This window comes from Nerophis ophidion, linkage group LG05, assembly GCF_033978795.1.
Source record: "Nerophis ophidion isolate RoL-2023_Sa linkage group LG05, RoL_Noph_v1.0, whole genome shotgun sequence".
In the NCBI taxonomy this organism is placed as follows: domain Eukaryota; kingdom Metazoa; phylum Chordata; class Actinopteri; order Syngnathiformes; family Syngnathidae; genus Nerophis; species Nerophis ophidion.
Genome location: NC_084615.1, coordinates 29,772,137 through 29,794,753, shown reverse-complemented (window position 1 = coordinate 29,794,753; position 22,617 = coordinate 29,772,137). Strand labels below are relative to the sequence as shown.

General features: G+C 40.8%; 2 protein-coding genes across 11 annotated transcripts in view; both read left to right on the top strand.

Moving 5' to 3' along the window:
* Positions 1-15,904, top strand: part of LOC133552904 (nuclear receptor coactivator 7) — a 50,617-nt gene extending 34,713 nt beyond the window's left edge. For 5 of the 6 annotated variants that reach the window (XM_061900487.1, XM_061900488.1, XM_061900489.1 and 2 more), the window contains 5 exons: positions 895-1,023; positions 10,670-10,822; positions 11,314-11,409; positions 11,470-11,543; positions 14,366-15,904. In XM_061900487.1, coding sequence (XP_061756471.1) covers positions 895-1,023; positions 10,670-10,822; positions 11,314-11,409; positions 11,470-11,543; positions 14,366-14,501 — 588 coding nt within the window. In that variant the 3' untranslated portion in view covers positions 14,502-15,904. Of the gene's footprint in view, positions 1-894; positions 1,024-10,669; positions 10,823-11,166; positions 11,240-11,313; positions 11,410-11,469; positions 11,544-14,365 lie in introns of all 6 variants that reach the window. The other variant, XR_009806790.1, reaches the window with a different exon arrangement.
* A 1,533-nt stretch (positions 15,905-17,437) lies between these two features.
* Positions 17,438-22,592, top strand: LOC133552902 (adenosine 5'-monophosphoramidase HINT3-like). 5 transcript variants are annotated; one of them, XM_061900480.1, is made up of 5 exons: positions 17,438-17,628; positions 17,965-18,010; positions 18,183-18,252; positions 18,335-18,461; positions 19,834-20,782. In XM_061900480.1, the coding sequence occupies exons 1-5, from the start codon at positions 17,533-17,535 to the stop codon at positions 20,023-20,025; spliced, it is 531 nt and encodes a 176-aa protein (XP_061756464.1). In that variant the 5' UTR covers positions 17,438-17,532; the 3' UTR covers positions 20,026-20,782. The 5 variants fall into 5 exon arrangements, with proteins under 5 accessions (XP_061756464.1, XP_061756463.1, XP_061756465.1 ...); XM_061900479.1 differs by having other exon boundaries at positions 17,446-17,628; positions 17,893-18,010; XM_061900481.1 differs by lacking the exon at positions 19,834-20,782 and adding an exon at positions 21,261-22,592 and having other exon boundaries at positions 17,447-17,628; positions 17,893-18,010.
* Positions 22,593-22,617: the final 25 nt, after the last annotated feature.

The following is a 22,617-nucleotide window of genomic DNA, read 5'->3' as shown; positions in this document are numbered from 1 at the left end:
ATCACACATTATAATCTGTCAAAAAAAAAGTTTATAAATGGAGATAATACTTACATTTAATGTTGCTGTGTAAAAATGAACTCCTGGGTTGTGAGACTGGAGACATCAGATGTCACAGTCAAAGTTGTAACAGCTGTGAGAGATGACATCAGGCGTGTAAGTGGGACAGCCAGAGTTGCTAAGAATTAAAGGTTCATAGAAAATGTCATAGGAAATGCTTGGGATTATTTTTGACCCCATTAGTGAAGTGAAGTGAATTATATTTATATAGTGCTTCTTCTCTAGTGACTCAAAGCGCTTTACATAGTGAAACCCAATATCTAAGTTACATTTAAACCAGTGTGGGTGGCACTGGGAGCAGGTGGGTAAAGTGGCTTGCCCAAGGACACAATGGCAGTGTCTAGGATGGCGGAAGTGGGGATCGAACCTGGAACCCTCAAGTTGCTGGCACGGCCACTCTCCCAACCGAGGTATACTATACCGCCAGTATAGAACTCGTGGAAAAGTGATACAAAAACTGCAATTTTTTTAAATTATTGAAAAAGATGCAAATGGCCTGATGTCACAAACCATGTTTTCTGAGGAATACATAGAATATGAATGAATATATTGCAACTTTACATGTAAAATATTTTGAAGAATAACGACCCAAAATGTGCATCTTGAGAAAATAAATAGCCCCTTCAAAAAACAGCAAGAATTGAAAAATAAAACAAAAAGCCATACTTTAACAAGAAAAAGCTAAATTGTTGATACTAATAACTGATAACACAAATACTGTTTGTTTACCATTGTTTAAGCCTTTGTTAAAATAACATACACACCACGGCCAATAATGCAAATTCTAAGATTATATCAAGACATTTTTCTATACATGCCCTGTTGTTTTTTCAGATCATCACAATCGACGAGGCCAAACGGAGGCAGAGTTTCGGCAGCTGTGATGCAGAGCTGTGTGTGGACAGCCTACTGCCCTTACTAAGCGATGCCAGCAGTCTGCTGCAGGACGCACAAATTGAGAAGGTACTGTTTGCCCCAGGTGAAGAAAAATGTGAGGTACCATATCTCACAAATGTTAAAATAAAACTTGGATATGACTAGTACTCCGTGTACAATTTGTATAGCTGCATGGATTTACTATCCACCAAAAATGACTCAAAACATAAGACTTGTCTTTCTTCGGAACATCACAGTACATGTTGGACTTGGTGTTTCCCTTCAGTGAACCAAAGCTCCCCAGTCCATGATCATTTCTGCTGCCATCCATCCATCCATCCAATCCATCCATTTTCTATCGCTTGTCTCGTTCGGGGCCTGCTGCCAGCTATTTTGAAGTCAATTTCTGTGGACAGTGAATCTATACTTTTTCATCATCAGGTATCACTAAAGTTGAGTATTACTGGGCATTCAGTAATTTCGGATGGAAGAAATGAACTAGTTCTGCTTTCATACTCCTTTTTTTCCCTCTCTTCTCCTGATAACGTTGTGGGGTTTACATTCTTTGTGATGGCGGGTGATGGCATCTGTAGCTGTATTTTCTCAGATGTCTACATCAATGCCACATCACTTGAGTTTACATTTCACACTTAGTTTACTAAGGTAAAACTGGGAATTAAAACGTTTCTTGGGCAGCCGATGAATAGGCATGCATAATAACGTCTCAATAGTCGTACCTTTGGCTTGCACCAAGAGCCTAATGCCTGAAATCTTGTGGAGACAGTGTTGGTTATACTGCTCCAGACTTATCAGGTGGTGTCTGTAAGGTGATCCATGTCAAGCTTCCTTACAGCAGCGTAGAGATGATGAAGATTATTGCTTTATATACAAGTTTGTATCTGTACCCTTATCCTTGGATATTCGTTTCCTGAGACGTGCAAAGTCGCCACTGCTGAGACAATGCTTCACTTCCGTGTTGATACTGGCGTTCTCTGAAAGGTGGCTTCCAAAGTATGGGAAAGACTGTAAGTTCACTGCATTGTTCATTTTGAAACATGGATCTAATGAGGTTCAAATTCAGATGCCTTGGGGTATGATGGGAACATTATTTTGGTTTTCTTGATATTTAGTTCAAGGCTAAGTGTTTCAAAGAATCAGAATCAGTTTGATTGGCCAAGTATGTTTAACACACAAAGAATGTGACTTGGTACTGTGCTCTCTTTGCTCAATGAACGTCATAGACTTTGGTGAAAACACACAAGATGATCTAAAGGTCGTGAGCTGAAAGAGGGCATATTACATAGTCATCGCCATACTAAAGTTCCATTACCGAGGTTGTAAAAAGCTTGGTATTTGCTTTTAGCGAAGCTAAGGCGAAACAACTACCTGTCCATTATATAAATAATGCTGATCATGCTGCCATGAGGAAGCTTGTCCTTGACTAGATGGAGGATCACAGATATGTAGATCAAGAACAAAGTACGTCAGGTGCAATTACACATCCTTGTTTGACTCCAGTGGTAATGTCACTTGTATCACTCTCAGAACCTGTTCCAGCCAGTACAGTGGCCTTCATGCCATCATGTAGTTGTCTAATGATGCAAATGAATTCAGCAGCACATTCACATTTGGACAATCTGGTCCACGGTGCCTTGTGATTCACCATGTCACTTGCTGCTGCCTTGCACTGAAAATCCTGCCGATAGTGCCTATAGAGTGTCAAAATCCAGATTGTGATTCAGGCAGTATAGTTTTAGAGACCGGAAGGAGGCGGATTGCAAAAATCCTAACTATTACCAATCGCTCACAATCACGTAGTCAGTCGATCATATGCCAATATTTGAACATAAATGCAGGATGTTTTAAATGTATTCTTCTGTTGAAACAGAGTGTTGGTAATAATAAGTTCAGGGTCTTTGCACTCTGTAAGAAGCAGCAAGCAATTCAAATTCATAAGCTCATCCTCTTTGCCGACGTAGCCAATCCACATTTAAGTATTTCTTCCATCTCGTCCATTGAAATCACCTAGCAAAACTAACTTATGTTACTTGTTGACTTTTGAAAGTGTACGGTTTAAATCCGAATAGAACTCTTCCTTCACAAGTTCACTGTGTTGTGTACACAGGATGAGCATGTGTAGGATGAACAATGTTTTAGGGACATTTTTAGCCCCTCCCCTTGCTAATTAAAGTTGAAGTACCAATAATTGTCACACACACACACACACTCGGTGTGGCAAGATTATTCTCTGCATTTGACCCATCACCCTTGATCACCCCCTGGGAGGTGAGGGGAGAAGTGATCAGCAGTAAGCAGAGCGGTTCCTAAAGAGAACTGCTTCGTTGTTAATATAGATGCCAAAATGCGCAACCATCTCCAAACCTGAAGACAACTGAGTTATACAGTCGTGGTCAAAAGTTTACATTCACTTGTTAAAGAACATATTGTCATGGCTGTCTTGAGTTTCGAATTATTTCTACAACTCTTATTATTTTTTAATAGAGTGATTGGATCACATACTTTTCCATCCATCCATCCATCTTCCGTTTATCCGAGGTCGGGTCAGCTTCTCACCCTATCTCTGAGGGAGAGCCCCGCCACACGGCGGGGGAAACTCATTTCGGCCGCTTGTACCCGTGATCTTGTCCTTTCGGTCATGACCCAAAGCTCATGACCATAGGTGAGGATGGGAACGTAGATCGACCGGTAAATTGAGAGCTTTGCCTTCCGGCTCAGCTCCTTCTTAACCACAACGGATCGATACAGCGTCCGCATTACTGAAGACGCTGCACCGATCCACCTGTCGATCTCACGATCCACTCTTCCCTCGCTCGTGAACAAGACTCCGAGGTACTTGAACTCCTCCACTTGGGGCAGGGTCTCCTCCCCAACCTGGAGATGGCATTCCACCCTTTTCCGGGCGAGAACCATTGACACGGACTTGGAGGTGCTGATTCTAATTCCGGTCACTTCACACTCTGCTGCGAACCAATCCAGTGAGAGCTGAAGATCCCGGCCAGATGAAGCTATCAGGACCACATCATCTGCAAAAAGCAGAGATCTAATCCCGCGGCCACCAAACCGGAACCCCTCAACGCCTTGACTGCGCCTAGAAATTCTGTCCATAAAAGAACAGAATCGGTGACCAAGGACAGCCTTGGCGCAGTCCAACCCTCACTGGAAACGTGTCCGACTTACTGCCCGCAATGCAGACCAAGCTCTGACACTGATCGTACAGGGAGCGGACCGCCACAATCAGACAGTCCGGTACCCCATACTCTGAGCACTCCCCACAGGACTTCCCGAGGGACACAGTCGAATGCCTTCTCCAAGTCCACAAAGCACATGTAGACTGGTTGGGCAAACTCCCATGCACCCTCAAGAACCCTGCCGAGAGTATAGAGCTGGTCCACAGTTCCACGACCAGGACAAAAACCACACTGTTCCTCCTGAATCCGAGGTTCGACTATCCGGCGTAGCCTCCTCTCCAGTACACCTGAATAAACCTTACCAGGAAGGCTGAAGAGTGTGATCCCCACGATAGTTGGAACACACCCACCGGGTCCCCTTCTTAAAGAGAAGGACCACCACCCCGATCTGCCAATCCAGAGGTACTGCCCCCGATGTCCACGTGATGCTGCAGAGTTTTGTCAACCAAGACACACCACAGCATCCGGAGCCTTAAGGAACTCCGGGCGGATATCATCCACCCCCGGGGCCTTGCCACCGAGGAGCTTTTTAGCAACCTCAGCCCCAGAAATAGGAGAGCCCACCACAGATTCTCCAGGCACTGCTTCCTCAGAGGAAGACGTGTTGGTGGGATTGAGGAGGTCTTCGAAGTATTCCTCCCACCGATCCACAACATCCGCAGTCGAGGTCAGCAGAACACATCCGCACCATACACGGTTGTTGACAGTGCACTGCTTCCCCTTCCTGAGGCGGCGGATGGTGGTCCAGAATCGCTTCAAAGCCGTCCGGAAGTCATTTTCCATGGCTTCCCCAAACTCCTCCCATGTCCGAGTTTTTGCCTCTGCGACCGCTGAAGCTCCACACAATTTGGCTTGTCGATACCTGTCCACTGCCTCCGGAGTCCTATTAGCCAAAAGAACCCGATAGGACTCCTTCTTCAGCTTGACTGCATCCCACACCGCTGGTGTCCACCAACGAGTTCTAGGATTACCACCATGACAGGCATCAACTACCTTGCGGCCACAGCTCAAATCAGCCGCCTTGACAATAGAGGTGCGGAACACGGTCCACTCGGACTCAATGTCCAGCACCTCTCTCGTGACATGTTTAAAGTTCTTCCGGAGGTGGGAATTGAAATTATCTCTGACAGGGGACTCTGCCAGACGTTCCCAGCAGACCCTCACAATGCGTTTGGGCCTGCCAGGTGTGTCCGGCATCCTCCCCCACCATCGCAGCCAACTCACCACCAGGTGGTGATCGGTAGAAAGCTCCGCCCCTCTCTTCACCCGAGAGTCCAAAACATGAGGCCGCAAATCCAATGACACAACTACAAAGTCGATCATGGAACTGCGGCCTAGGGTGTCCTGGTGCCAAGTGCACATATGGACACCCTTATGTTTGAACATGGTGTTTGTTATGGACAATCTGTGACGAGCACAAAAGTCCAATAACAAAACTCCACTCTGCTTCAGATCCGGGCGGCCATTTTTCCCAATCACACCTCTCCAGGTTTCACTGTCGTTGCCAACATGAGTGTTGAAGTCCCCCAGTAGGACAAGGGAATCACCCGGGGGAGCACTTTCCAGTACTCCATCGAGTGTATCCAAAAAGGGTGGGTACTCTGAACTGCTGTTTGGTGCGTAAGCACAAACAACAGTCAGGACCTGTCCCCCCCACCTGAAGGCGAAGGGAGGCTACCCTCTCGTCCACTGGGTTGAACTCCATCGTACAGGCTTTGAGCCGGGGGGAAACAAGAATTGCTACCCCAGCTCGTCGCCTCTCACCGCGTGCAACGCCAGTCCACTCCTTCTTGAGAAGTGGTTCCAGAGCCCTTGCTGTGCATCGAGGTGAGTCCAACTATATCCAGTCGGAACTTCTCTACCTCGCGCACTAGCTCAGGCTCCTTCCCCCCAGTGAGGTGACGTTCCACGTCCCAAGAGCTAGCTTATGTAGCCGTGGATCAGACCGCCAAGTGCCCGGCCTTCGGCTTCCGCCCAGCTCACAACGCACCCAACCTCTATGGCCCCTGCTATGGGTGGTGAGCCCATTGGAGGGGTGACCCACGTTGCCTCTTCGGTCTGTGCCCGGCCGGGCCCCATGGGAACAGGCCCGGCCACCAGGCGCCATCGTGCCCCAACTCCAGGCCTAGTTCCAGAGGGGGGCCCCGGTGACCCGCGTCCGGGCGAGGGAAAACTGAGTCTCTGTTGTTGTATATCCATAGAAGTCTTGTAGCTGCTCTTTGTCTGATCCCTCACCTAAGACCTGTTTGTCTTGGGAGACCCTACCAGGGGTCATAGAAGCCCCTGGATAACATACAGTTGTGATCAAAATTATTCAATTCCCACACAATTTTGGTGTTTTAACAAGTTGGACATTTATTCCGTATTTTGTTTATAGTCATATCAAATAAAGATGCATTAAATAGACAAATGCAACTTGAATTACATTTTATTTTGTAACATACCAAACAGTGTCATTTCTCTTAATATCTCATTGACAAAATTATTCAACCCCTTGAAGATCATAACTCTTAAGAACAGAATTTGAATAAGGTCTTTTCAATCAGGTGTTGAAAACACCTGTAGATGTGATTAGAACCATAATGAGCAACAATTAAACTGGTTGAAAAGACTGTGACGCTCAGCTTCTTGTAGATGGTCAATGGTGTATTTGCAACATGGTGAAGTCCAGGGAGTGTTTAAAGAAGTCAAGAGAGGAGGTCATTTCTCTTCATAAGAAAGGATATGGATATAAGAAAATAGCAAACACATTACACATTCCAAGAGACACAGTTGGGAGCATAATTCGCAAGTTTAAAGCTAAAGACACAGTGGAAACACTACCTGGGCGTGGTAGAAAGAGGATGCTGTGTGCAACTGCTGTCCGGTATTTGAAGCGTACAGTGGTGAAAAATCCCCGGGTAACAGCTGAGGAACTACAACAAGAAATTGCAGAAGGGGGAACGCAGGTTTCGTCCCAGACAATAAGGTGCGCACTACGAGATGAAGGCCTCCATGCCAGAACTCTCAGGCGCACCCCACTTCTGACTACCAGGAACAAGAAAAATAGACTCCAGTATGCCAAAAATCATCTGGACAAACCCCAAAGGTTTTGGGAAACTGTTCTACGGAGTGATGCGACAACTGGAACTCTTTGGGCCTATGAATCAACGTAATGTTTGGAGGAGAAAAAATGAAGCTTACAAAGAGAAGAACACATTGCCTACTGTTAAGCATAATGGGGGGTCAATCATGCTCTGGGGCTGTTTCTCTGCCTCAGGTACCGGGAATCTCCAGCACGTTCAAGGCGTTATGAATTCTATTTCCTACCAGGATATATTAGCTGCAAATGTCATGAGGTCAGTGATGAAGCTGAGGCTTGGGAGACGTTGGACCTTCCAACAGGACAACGATTCCAAGCATACCTCTAAATCAACATCAGGGTGGTTGCAGAAGAAGGGCTGGAAGACTTTGGAGTGGCCTTCACAGTCGCCAGACCTAAATCCTATAGAAAACCTGTGGTGGGACTTGAAGAAGGCAGTTGCAGCACGCAAGCCCATGAATATGAATGAACTGGAGGCCTTTGCCCAAGAGGAATGGGCTAAAATACCTGTAGATGGTTGCAAGAAGCTTGTGTCCGGTTATGTGTCACGTTTGAAGGATGTAATTACTGCCAAAGGGTGTTCTACTAAGTACTAAAGATGCATGTAACAAGGGGGTTGAATAATTTTGTCAGAGATATTAAGAAAAATGTCCTTTTTTGGTATTTTGTAAAATACAGTGTTACAATTTAAGTTGCATTTGTCTATTTGACACATCTTTATTTGATATGACTATAAACAAAATACGGAATAAATGTCCAACTTGCTAAAACACCAAAATTGTGTGGGGGTTGAATAATTTTGATCACAACTGTAGCTCTTAAGATCATTGGGACCCGCAAATTCCTCTACCACGGTCAGAGAGGACATACTTATTTGTCAAAAAAAACATTCATGAAGTTTGGTTATTTTATGAATGTATTATATATCTACTGATAATGTGACCAAATCTGCTGGGTCAATCAAAAGTATACATACAGCAATGGTAATATTTGGTTACATGTCCCTTGGCAAGTTTCACTGCAAAAAAGCACTTTTGGTAGCCATCCACAAGCTTCTTGTTGAATTGTTGACCACTCCTCTTGACAAAATTGGTGCCGTTCAGCTTAATTTGTTTTTTTTTTTTACATTGACTTGTTTCTTCAGCATTGTCCACATGTTTTCAATGGGGTTTAAGTCAGGACTTTGGGAAGGCCATTCTAAAACCTAAATTCTAGCCTGATTTAGCCATTATTTTACCACTTTTGACGTGTGTTTGGGGTCATTGTCCTGTTGGAACACCCAACTGCGGCCTAGACCTAACCTTCGGGCTGATGATTTTAGGTTGTTTTGAAGAATTTGGAGGTAATCCTCATTTTTCATTGTCCCATTTACTCTCTGTAAAGTACCATTTCCATTGGCAGCAAAACCGGCCCAGAGCATAATACTACCACCACCATTCTTGACGGTAGGATTGGTGTTCATGGGTTTAAAGGCCTCACCCGTTCTCTTCCAAACAGGTATTTCATCTGACCACAGAAATTTCTTCCAGGTCTTATCTTTTGTCCATGTGATCAGCAGCAAGCTTTAGACGGCACTTAAAGGCCTACTGAAATGAGATGTTCTTTTTTAAATGGGAATAGCAGGTCCATTCTATGTGTCATACTTGATCATTTCGCTATATTGCCATATTTTTGCTGAAAGGATTTAGTAGAGAACATCGACGATAAAATTCGCAACTTTTGGTCGCTAATAGAAAATCCCTGCCTTTACCGGAAGTATGTGCGCGTGACATCACGAGTTGCAGGGCTTGTTTTTAATGAGAGCCACCAGCAGTAAGAACAATTCGGACCGAGAAAGCGACAATTACCCCATTAATTTGAGTGAGGATGAAAGATTTGTGAATTGGGATATTGATAGTGAAGGACTAGAAAAAAAAATGAATAAATAAAAAAAAGGAACGGCTCCGGGCGGCAGCAGTTTGAGCGTTTCAGATGTAATTAGAAACATTTACTAGGATAATTCTGAAAGATCTCTTATCTGCTTATTGTTTTAATAGTGTTTTAGTGAGATTTTAAAGATTTTAAAGACATACCTCGAGGTCGGATGGCTGCGGTGAACACGAAGTGTCTCAGAGAGAAGCCGAGGAGCCAAGCTCACAGGTGCCTTTTAAACAGCTGCTGCAGGACGACGAATAATCCAATGATTTCTCCGGTAAGATATATATCACAATTTCCCCATTCAAAAACATGCTGGTTGACGTAGAGAAAACATGTTCGCTTGACCACTCTGTGTTAAAGCTTCACAACAAACAAATAAAACACCGGCTGTGTCTCGGTGCTAAAGACAGCTGCAATCCACCGCTTTCCACCAACAGCATTGTTCTTTATAGTCTCCATTATAAAATGAACAAATTGCAAAAGATTCAGCAACACAGATGTCCAAAATACTGTGTAATTACGCCATGAACAGAGATGACTTTTAGCCGTGTTTGGTGCAGCGCAAATATTTCCTTACAGTCCGTGACATCACGCGTACGCATCTTTCCGCGATTTTTCAACAAGAAACTCGCAGGAAATTTAAAATTGCAAAATAGTAAACTAAAAAGGCCGTATTGGCATGTATTGCAATGTTAATATTTCATCATTGATATATAAATTATCAGACTGCGTGCTTGGTAGTAGTGGGTTTCAGTAGGTCTTTAGGCGTCGCTTCTGGAGCAAGGGCTTCTTTTTTGTGTGGTAACCTCTCAGTCCATGCCGATGCAAAACACGCTTGACTGTGGACACTGACACCAGCATGTTCCAATTCATTGCAGACCTGATTTTTGCCGGTTCTCGGTTGCCTCTTGATCATGCTGACCAATTTTCTCAGCAGCAGGTGATAGGTTGCGTGATTTTCTTGATCATGGCAGTGAGAAAACTGCTATGCACTTTATACTTACGAACAATTGTCTGCACGGTTGCCTTTGGGACCTTAAGCTGCTTTGAAATGGCTCCAAGTTAATTTCCTGACTTGTTCAAGTCAATGATTCATTTTTTTTAGGTCTGTGCTAAATTCCTTTGACTTTCGCATTGTCGCGTTTGTAACAGAGTCTAATGACTGCATCACATGAGCCCAATTTAAAAAGGCTCAGAGAAGTCAACAGGGTGTTGTTAATCATAATCACTCACATGCCAAGGAAGGCTAAGGGTGTGTTGACACTTGTCCACGGTGTACACCCAGGTTAGTGGAGGAAAAAAGAGGTGCCTGACATCTCCATGCTAGACCAGCATCAAGCAAAGTCCAGCCACTGCTCGTAAGATGTACTGTGACTACTTAAAGGTAGAGCTAAGTTTACTTTCTATGTTATTGTCCTTTGAGAAGATATTCTGTCATAAAACTAGTTGAAATTAAAAAGTGGTTGCTTTGAGATAGCGGTTCTGCACGGTTGCTTATTTTAACCCGCCTGATAATCTGTTCTAGCTGGCCTGTCGCTTGCCGGCCCGTGTGCAAGGCTACCCATGGAGACTGGCCTACAGCACCGTTACGCACGGCACCAGCCTCAAGACACTCTATAGGAATCTTGCTGATGTGGATAGTCCAGTGCTGCTGGTCATCAAAGACCTGGATAACCAGGTAGATAAAAGTCTGTGGATTCACGCTCTGACCACTGGATTTAGACCATGTTCACACAAACACAGGTATTTTCAAAACGCATATTAAAACTATCTCCATCCACACAAGTGTAGTTTCAAAACGATCTCTGTTTACATACAAGTGCATACACCTGTGTCATGCACATTTGGTCCAATCAGAAGCCTGGAAAAGCAGCAAAAGCTGACTTGTTGACAATACACTTCAGTTAATAAAATGTTTATTTTGATGTACTAAACATACAATGATGGCTCCTTTGAGCATTTAATCATCAATTTAGAGGAATTTTACACGTGCAATGAAGTGTACATTGTCTTTAACACAAGCAGGAAGGATACATCATGGCATTTTTTGCAAAAGTGTGCATTTTTAACGACAAAAGACCTAAACCAGAGATAAGTATGCGTTTTACTACGTATTTGTGTTTTTGTGGAAATGACATAAATTTGTAGTCATTTTAATTTTGCTTCCAGGTCTTCGGGGCGTTCGCCACTCATCCCTTCAGAGTGAGCGAGCACTGCTACGGCACGGGCGAGACCTTCCTCTACAGCTTCTGTCCTGAGATCAAGGTTTGTGCAAGTGTTTATGGTTTGTATACGTGCACAATGCCTGATGGTGTTTGTCTGCAGGTGTACCGCTGGACAGGCGATAACTCTTACTTTGTCAAAGGCAATATTGATTCACTGCAGATGGGAGGAGGAAGGTACGTACTTTATATTCGCCACTGTACCATGCACTGTGTTTCCTCTTGTAGTAGCTGGAGGATGTCTACTTAATCAACTGCAGAAAGTACCAGGATTTATTACAGGGTTTGTAATAAAAAATGGTTTATATATATAAACACAAACATATATATTTATCTATAGACACATATTTATATATCTATAAACACACACACATATATACATACTGTAGTATATAAACATAAATATATATGTGTGTGTGTGTGTTTATATATATATTATGTGTTTATATATGTATGTATATATATATATATATATATATATATATATATATATTAGGGGTGTGGGAAAAAATCGATTCGAATACGGATCGCGATTCTCATGTTGTGCAATACAGAATCAATTCTCTTTTTTTTTTTATCGTTTTTTGGAATTCTTTTTTTTTTTGTTTGTTTGTTTTTTTATCAATCCAAAAAACCAATACACAGCAATACCATAACAATCCAATCCAATCCAATTCCAAAACCAAACCTGACCCAGCAACACTCAGAACTGCAATAAACAGAGCAATTGAGAGGACACACAAACACGACACAGAACAAACCAAAAGTAGTAAAACAAAAATGAATATTATCAACAACAGTATCAATATTAGTTATAATTTCACCATAGCAGTGATTAAAAATCCCTCATTGACATTATCATTAGACATTTAAAAAAATAAAAATAAAAGAACAATAGCGTCACAGTGGCTTACACTTGCATCGCATCTCATAAGCTTGACAACACACTGTGTCCAATGTTTTTGCAAATATAAAATAAGTCATATTTTTGGTTCGTTTAATAGTTAAAACAAATTTACATTATTGCAGTCAGTTGATAAAACATTGTCCTTTACATTTATAAGTGTTTTGTTTTGTTTTAAATCTACTACTCTGCTAGCATGTCAGCAGACCGGGGTAGATCCTGCTAAAATCCTATGTATTGAATGAATACATGAATAAATATATATTTATATATATATATATACAGACCAGGGGTCACCAACGCGGTGCCCGCGGGCGCCAGGTAGCCCGTAAGGACCAGATGAGTAGCTCGCTGGCCTTTTCTAAAAATAGCTCAAATAGCAGCACTTACCAGTGAGCTGCCTCTATTTTTTAAATGTTATTTATTTACTAGCAAGCTGGTCTCGCTTTGCTCGACATTTTTAATTCTAAGAGAGACAAAACTCAAATAGAATTTTAAAAATCCAAGAAAATATTTTAAAGACTTTGTTTAAATAAATGCATAATTTTTTTTATTTTGCTTCTTAATTTTAGAGAAAAAATACAACCTTAAAAATTGTTTTACGATTTTTAAACATATATCTTTTTACCTTTTAAATTCCTTCCTCTTCTTTCCTGACAATTTAAATCAATGTTCAAATATATATTTTTTTTATTGTAAAGAATAATAAATACATTTTAATTTAATTCTTCATTTTAGCTTCTGTTTTTTCGACGAATAATATTTGTGAAATCTTTCTTCAAACTTATGATTAAAAATCAAAAAAGTTATTCCGGCAAATCTAGAAATTCTTTAGAATCAAGTATAAATCTTATTTCAAAGTCTTTTGAATTTCTATTAAAAGTTTTGTTCAGGAAAATCTAGAAGAAATAATGATTTGTCTTTGTTAGAAATATGCTTGGTCCAATTTGTTATATATTCTTAGAAAATGCAGATTGGATATTAACCTATTTAAAACATGTTATCAAAATTCTATAATTAATCTTAATCAGGAAAAATTACTAATGATGTTCCATAAATTAATTTTTTTTATTTTTTCAAAAAGATTCGAATTAGCCAGTTCTTCTATTATTTTTTGGGGGTTGAATTTTGAATTTTAAAGAGTCGAAATTGAAGATAAACTATGTTTCAAATTTTTATTTAAATTTTTTCCGTTTTCTTTTCTTTTAAACCGTTCAATTAAGTGTTTTATCATCATTTATTCTCTACAAAAAACCTTACGTAAAAGGAAAAAAAATGTATGACGGAATGACAGACAGAAATACCAATGTATATATATATATATATATATATATATATATATATATATATATATATATATATATATATATATATATATATGATTTATTTATTAAAGGTAAATTCAGCAAATTGGCTATATCTGGCATTTTCTTTAAGTGTGTATCAAACTGGTAGCCCTTTGCGTTAATCAGTACCCAAGAAGTAGCTCTTGGTTTCAAAAAGGTTGGTGACCCCTGATATAGACACACACACACATATATATATATACATATACATATACATATATATACATATATATATATGTATATATGTATATATATGTATATGTGTCGTGTGTGTGTGTGTGTGTGTGTGTGTGTGTGTGTGTGTGTGTGTGTGTGTGTGTGTGTGTGTGTGTGTGTGTGTGTGTGTGTGTGTGTATACACACAGACACACATATATGTGTATATATATGTATGTGTGTGTGTGTGTGTTTATATATATATATATATCTGTGTGTATATATATATATATATATATATATATATATCTGTGTATATATACATATATATATATATATATACATATATATATATATATATATATATATATATATATATATATATATATCTGTGTATATATATATATATACATATATATATAAAATCAAACATAAAGCCTATTATAGTTTGGATTATTTACTATGTTGTAATAATCAGTATTATGAATCTATAAAAGTATTGCTATAACACCACTGTCTTAATGTGAACGGACATTGCTGACACACATTTGTTCTCCTTGTTTCTTATTTTCATTCCACCTCCTGGCGCTTAAGTGGTCAACTGGGTCTGTGGCTTGATGCCGGGCTGTATCGCGGCACCACCACCAAATGCGCCACTTTTAACAACCAGCCGCTCTCCACCCGCCAGGACTTCAACATCCACAGTCTGGAGGTGTGGAGCTTTGAGTAGCTCCCCCCAGCATTCAAGCCTACCACAGACATGCTTCACTTTCTGCTCTCACAAATCCTTTTACAGCACAGCTTGTAGGTAAATCTAAGCTGCCTGATTGGATGCTTAATGATCTGTGAGGGGGTGGCGGAAAGCAGTCGTTTCAAGAAGGCAGGGTCAGCATCACGTGATTGTAAGCCCCAGTCTGGTCGCTTGTGTTTAATTAGCTGCCTTTCACCTTTAAAAGTCTCCAGGTTTCCCTCTGATATGCAGACTTGCCTTAGTGCCACAACATTGTGAGAAATGAAGAAAAAAAGAAGAGGGCTGTTTTTCCTTAAAATTAAAAGCAATCGTGTGAATGTACAGGAACTCATTTTGGAAGAAACTGAAGCAGTCTAGAAAGGTTTCTGACCATTCACCATTTCATTTGTTTAAAAAAAAATGCCGCACCTCCTCTAAATGCTACTTTGATTTTCGAACTGAATCAATGTTAAATTACATCACAATAAGTGGTTTCATTACCTCCACCCAAAACACCCTTTTTGCATCGACCAAATATTATTTTTCTGTGTGAACTTGTCACATTTTTATATGATTTTTTTTTTTTCCTATGAGTATTTTTTTTATCGTTTATTTTTATTGAGATGTTATTTTGTTCAGCGGACTGACGTAACCCAACAAGCACTAGAATTCGATCACTGATTTTTTTGTTTTGTTTTAAAGCCAGTAGAACAGGGGTGTCCAAATGGTTTTACCCGTAGGACCGTGCCACTTTCATAGAATTAACCCATTATTATTATTAACCAATTTAAAGAAGAGATATGCTAAACAGGTAAATATATTCAAAGAAAAAGAGTCTACGTGTCAACTGTGTATTATTTTTCATTTCTGTGAGGCTCTCATCCCCCTCTGTAGAATGTAATTTTATTTTTAGACAAACCCAGGGTCCAATAAAAAAAAAATGCAGCGGGCTGCAATTTGGACACCCCTACCGCAGAAGAATCACGTTTTGCACTACAGGATTTAAGACCAGTCTAACGCTGTATTGTGGAGTTATGTAATTTAGCATTTCTTTGGAGAAAAACACTTAATGTGACTGAATGTTGTCCAAACACCACTACAAAAGAAAAGGGATCACTCAATGCACTCTACTAATGCCACTGACAAAACATTTAGATCACACAAATACATTTAATTATGTCGTGCAGTGAGTGTATGGATATATTGTTCTACATACATCAGTGTTGTCGTAATGAGTTAGCGCTCCATGTGTAAATGAGCTTTGTTCTTGTGTTGTAACTGTGAATGCACCTGAAGTATTATTTTCTTGTGAATCCCAAACTGCTGTCTTCTGTAAGGATCTATTTATTATTATTGTGTTATGGCAACTACATTTAAGCCTGAATAAATGTTGTATACATGTCCATACTGTGTCTATTACATTCATTAAATTTGTGTTTTACACCCCCCGCGACCCCAAAAAGGGACAAGCGGTAGAAAAATGGATGGCTGGATGTTTGTGTATAATCAGCACGTGTATCATTGCTGTATTCCGAAAAAAATAAGAAAATAGGATTTTTTTGTTACTGGTAACTTATTTAAAGGCCTACTGAAACCCACTACTACCGACCACACAGTCTGATAGTTTATATATCAATGATGAAATATTAACATTGCAACACGTGCCAATACGGCCTTTTTAGTTTACTAAATTGCAATTTTAAGTTTGCCGCGGAGTATCCTGTTGAAAACGTCGGGGTATGATGACGCGTGCGCATGAAGTCACAGATTGTAGCGGACATTTTCTTCCAGCCCCGAGCCCCCAGCCGTAAGTCGTCTGCTTTAATCGCATAATTACACAGTATTCTGGACATCTGTGTTGCCGAATCTTTTGCAATTTTTTCAATTAATAATAGAGACGTCAAAGAAGAAAGATGTAGGTGGGAAGCGGTGTATTGCGGGTGCCTTTAGCAACACACACAGCCTGTGTTTTCTTGTTTACATTTCCGAAAGATGACGTGACGCTTTACTATGGAACAGAGCAGTCAAGCGAACATGGTTCCCTACCACATGTCAACCGGCAGGTTTCAGTGAAAAAAATTGTGGTAATAAGTCGGCTCTTACCGTAGTTATGAGCGGAGAGCTTGCGTTGTTCCTCGTGCACCTGTCAAAGAGGCAGCTGCGAACTCTCTTGCCTCCTCCGACCGGCCACCCCGAACGTGGTATGCTCCCATCGTGGAGGAGGGGGGAAAAAAAATTCTCAGCCCGGCCCCAACGGCTGCCTTCGCTTCGCCTCGTCAAGAAACGTGGCTTCCCTCAGAGACTCTGGCGGTCACCACACCCGTGGCCACTCCCGACTTTCAGGTACAACCATATAATCTCACTAAAACACTAGTAACACAATAGGCAGATAAGGGATTTTCCAGAATTATCCTAGTAAATGTGTCTAATATCTGAATTGCTCCCACTGCCCTCGTCTTTTTTTTCCCCTAGTCCTTCACTCTCACTTTCCTCATCCACGAATCTTTCATCCTCCCTCAAATTAATGGGGAAATTGTTGCTTTCTTGGTTTGAATCGCTCTCGCTGCTCGCTGCTGGTGGCTATGATTGTAAACAATGTGAGGAGCCCGACAACCCGTGACGTCACGCGCACATAGTCTGCTACTTACGGTAAAGGTAAGGCTTTTTTTTAGCGACCGAAAGTTGCGAACTTTATCGTGGATGTTCTCTACTAAATCCTTTAAGCAAAAATATGGCAATATCGCGAAATGATCAAGTATGACACATAGAATGGACCTGCTATCCCCGTTTAAATAAGAAAATCTCATTTCAGTAGGCCCTTAACAACAAGCGGTAGGAAATGGAATAACTAAGTATGTACCTGAAACAGGATGACGAATCTTTAAAAGCAACGTTCTTATTGGTCCGTACTAACTTACCAAAACATTCATTCATTCAACGCGGGTCATCGTCTTCACGCTCATCAACGATCTTCGTGACTCTGCGTCATCGGTAACCAGGAAAGCAGGAAGTGTCCGTGTGGTCGCCAAAAATGGACTTAAATGACACCGAAGGAAATGGAAACGAATGGTGTGTTTTTTGCTCAATTGCCAAGGGCCAAGACGACGAGGCGGACGTTTTAAAAAAGGTAAGAAATTGTATGGATTCGTTGTGCAGAAACATGACCAGGAAATAAATTTAATTCAAAGTTTTTATACTTTTGGTTTCACTAATTAACGTGTTATTACGGTGCTTGTAGTATGTAATATATATTTATAGTACATCAAACAAACATTGTAATTAATCATAGATAAAACAATTATTTTACATGCTTGTACAGTACAGCTGGATTGTTTAGTGGTGCGTTCAGGAGCTGTACGTAAACTACCGTTCTATGTTACCTTAACCTCAGACCAAGGATCTGGTGTGTTTCCGGGACATTTGTCCTGTTGCTCCTCATCATTACCTGGTTGTTCCCATTCAGCACATAGAAAGTTGCTTCTCGCTGAACAATGGACACATCGACCTCGGTAAGTGTTTTCCATGCAGTACCTCTTATGAAACTACCAATAGGTAGTGTGCTAGTATTCCACTCTTTGTCTTGTACTGTTTCTGCATTTAAGCTGACCCTAAATACACATTTATAGCATGTTGTACTTCATATCTAAGACATTATGGAAAAAATTAATATTTATTTCCCAGTTGAACGCATGGCTGAAATGGCGAGAGCAGTACTCCTTGACAGCGGTGTCACGGATATGAAGGATATCAGGTGGAAGCACTCCTTCAAAAATGTGTTTTATTGTAATGTTTTTGACAGATTTGGGTGTTTCATTTGTAATTGTTTTGCATAGGCTGGGATTCCACCAACCTCCTTACATCTCAGTGAGACACCTCCACCTCCATGTTCTGGCCCCGGCTAGTAGGATATCAGCAGACATGTTGTATAAATTCATACCTGGAACGCCGTCCTTTGTTAGTGTGAGTATACTGGGGACAGTTTTATGAAGAAGTAGACATTTTGTATTTACTAGAATGGCTTCCACTGGAGCCCATACCTCTAACCAAGGGCAAAACATCCTTTTTTAAATTGATCAACACTGTCATTTTGACTACGCCTGCACCCATACTTGCCAACCCTACCGGATTTTCCGGGAGACTCCCGAAATTCAGCGCCTCTCCTGAAAACCTCCCGGGACAAATTTTCTCCCGAAATTCAGGCAGAGGTGGAGGCCACGCCCCCTCCAGCTCCATGCGGACCGTAGCCTGTTTTCACGTCCACTTTCCCACAGCATGTCTGCCCAATGATGTTATAACTGTAGAATGATCGAGGGCGAGTTCTTGGTTTCTTATGTGGGTTTATTGTTAGGCAGTTTCATTAACGTCCTCCCAGCGCGGCAACAACACACAACAGCAGTCCGTTTTTGTCTACCGTAAAGCAGTTCGTCTGCCGTTAACAGAAATGATTAATTGATTGAAAATTGTATTAGTAGATTGCACAGTTCAATACATATTCCTTACAATTGACCACTAAATGGTAACACCCAATAAGTTTTTCAACTTGTTTAAGTCGGGGTCCACGTTAATCAATTCATGGTAATGTTTGACACTCTTAAACAGGACAATACTGCCATCTACTGCACATGCATATGGTTAGAAAAACAAGGATTGACAATTGAACCCTTAACTTAACAATGAGTAGTTGAGTGTTATGTGTGTGTAAATGTGTAAATAAATGAACACTGAAATTCATGTATTTCTTTTATTTATATATATATGTATATATATATATATATATATATATATATATATATATGTCTTGATTGGATTATCCAGAGAATAGTGCTCGATACCGTGATTTTTTCCCACACCTACATATATATATATATATATATATATATATATATATATATATATATATAATATATGTTGCTAGAATTCACTGAAAGTCAAGTATTTCTTATATATATATATATATATATATATATATATATATATATATGAAATACTTGACTTGGTGAATGTAAATATACTCCACCCACTTAACCACGCCCCCCATCCCCCACCTTCCGAAATCGGAGGTCTCAAGGTTGGCAAGTATCCCTGCACCTCTTACCAGTATACCCAAGCCACTAAAAATTCAACTGCAAACTTCCCAAAACAAGCTGGTGAGACTCCTGCTCAACCTCCCATACAGGACTGACCTAACTCAAACCCACTTTACCAAATTAGGATGGCTTAGAGTTGAGGAAAGAGTACACCAAATTGCAAAGTGCCTGGTTTTCAAATTACTTAGAGAAACTGTCCCCAAGTACCTGTCCAACTATTTCACCAGAGTATGTTATGCTCACAGGTACTACACGAGAGGGAGTTCCTCACACCCTGTCCCCCCCAAATTCAAGACTCTCATGGGAAAAAATGCATTCTACTATTTGCCACCAATCAGTGGAATGCACCACCAACACACCTTAAAATTCAAACTTCCCTACAAAATTTTAAAACTGCCATAAAAACCATGGCTCAGTACAACCTCTACCTGATCTGAACCAAAATTGATCCCCAGCAACTCTTCGAAGCATCAAACAGGTTTATATGTGGTTATAGGTTTTATACCCTAGAGGGGGGTGGTTACCCACATTTGCGGTCCTCTCCAAGGTTTCTCATAGTTATTCTCATCGACGTCCCACTGGGTTGTGAGTTTTTCCTTGCCCTTATGTGGGCGCTGAACCTCGGATGTCATTGTGGCTTTGAGACACTTGTGATTTAGGGCTAAATAAATAAACATTGATTGTGTATGTATATTTTCTCAACACGTGCATAGTCATGTACCACCCCCACCCCATTTTTTTTATATATTGTTTTTCAAATCCCCTGACATGTATACTGTGTATATATACATAATTTATATAAAAAAAAACACATTTACATATTTTTTTATACATATATTACAGGTTACATATATTTTATTATTGAATGTAACAAATGTGATGAATATTTAATGGACCACAATGGAAACAAGCCTTTTGGCTTTTTGTGGCAATTGTTTGCCTTTTTAAAACAATACATGGATTAAATTCTTTAAAGTGTCGATAAACTTCTCAATCAATCAATCAAATTGTACTCCATCACACATCAAGATTGAGGTACTGTATATTTTTTTAAATACACAAACCCAGGCAATATAGCTTTGAGCGTTAACTCTTTTTCTCAAAAAAAAAAAGCAGAAAAACAATGGCTGTTCCTTTCGTATGTGAGTCCAGATCTGCAACAAATGTTAAAAATAAACCACTTCATACAAAAATTGTCATTGAGATGCATGTATCATTTATCAGGAACTGAAAGAGAAACCCCAAACAAAGCCACATCTTGAACTGTAAACTACAATTCCTTGTTGTTTTACTTACTCCTGGATCTCTAGCCGTATTCAGATTTGCACCAAAAGCTAACCCACCTCTTGAAAAATTGGGATAAAGATTAAGTTGTTTTGGCCCCCAAACAATATCATAAAATTGAACCGTAACAGCATTTTTGTTGTCCTATTTAATGCTGATCTGCACCATATGCTGGATGCAATGTCATCTTCTCTATAATGTATTTATCGCTGCTATTTACTCATTTTAATTTGATCAGCACCTTTACCTTGACTGTAAAATGTGTTAACTGTTTTTAATACACTGTTGTAGGAAAAACAGCTAAGGAAGTGCCTAAAAGTGAAATAGTTGCCCCCCATGGATTCAGTACCCCTCTTTGCAACTTGCTGCTTGACTTCCTCACAGACAGACCCCAGTCTGTGAAAGTGGGCAACAACACCTCCAGTGCCATCTCCCTGAGCACCGGCTGCATCCTGAGTCCGCTGCTGTTCACATTGATGACCCATGACTGCTGCGCCAGGTCCACCACTAACCAGATTGTGAAGTATGCGTACTACACGACAGTAGTGGGCCTCATCCGTGACAATAACGACATGGACTACAGGGAGGTGAAACATCTGGTTGACTGGTGCAGAACCAACAACCTGGTCCTGAACGTCGACAAGACCAAGGAGATCGTCTACTTCAGGAGGCAGACCAGCCACACTCCACTATTTGTCAACGGCACAGCAGTGGAGATGGTGAGAAGCACCCAGTTCCTGGGGGTGCAGATAACTGACAATATCACCTGGTCCCTACAGACCGGTGCTCTAGTAAAAAAAGAGCTCAGCAGCGCATGCACTTTTTGCGTCGGATGAAAAGAGCACAGCTCCCTCCCCCCATTCTCAGCACATTCTACACAGGCGCTATAGAGAGCCTACTGACCAACTGCATCTCTGTCTGGACTGGAGCCTGCAGTGCCTCAGCTTGGAAGTCTCTGCGGAGAGTGGTGAGGACGGCGGAGAAGATCATCAGGACTCTTCTTCCTCCTATCCAGGAAATGGCAAAAAGCCGCTGCCTGACCAGGGCTCAGAAAATCTGTAGAGACTCCACCCAACCCCACCAAGGGCTGTTTTCACTGCTGGACTCTAGAAAGAGGTTCCGCGGCCTCCGTAGCAGAACCTTCTGGTTGTGTAACAGCTTCTTCCCTCAGGCCATAAGACTCTTGAACGCATCATAATAATCCCCTCAATTAAAGTCAAAGTAAAGTACCAATGATTGTCACACACATACTAGATGTGGCAAAAATATTCTCTGCATTTGACCCATCACCCTTAATCACCCCCTGGGAGGTGAGGGGAACAGTGGGTACTAGCAGTGCCGTGCCCGGGAATCTTTTTTTTTTTTGGTGATTTAACCCCCAATTCCAACCCTTAATGCTGAGTGCCAAACAGGGGTCCCATTGTTATAGTCTTTGGTATGACTCGGACGAACACTCTAACGACTAGGCCATTGAGTAGGATTAACCCACTGGATTACAAAGACAATATAACATACATCCATAAACGTGGATGCATATGCAAAAGTGCAATATATTTATCTGTGCAGTAATCTATTTGTATCTGCACCTTGTTGCTCTTTTATCCTGCACTACAACGAGCTAATGCAAAAAAAAATTCTTATCTGTACTGTAAAGTTCAAATTGGAATGACAATAAAAGGAAGTGTAAATCTAATTAATAAATATATTCTGGTCAAGATTACATGTGCATGTAAAATGTTATGTTT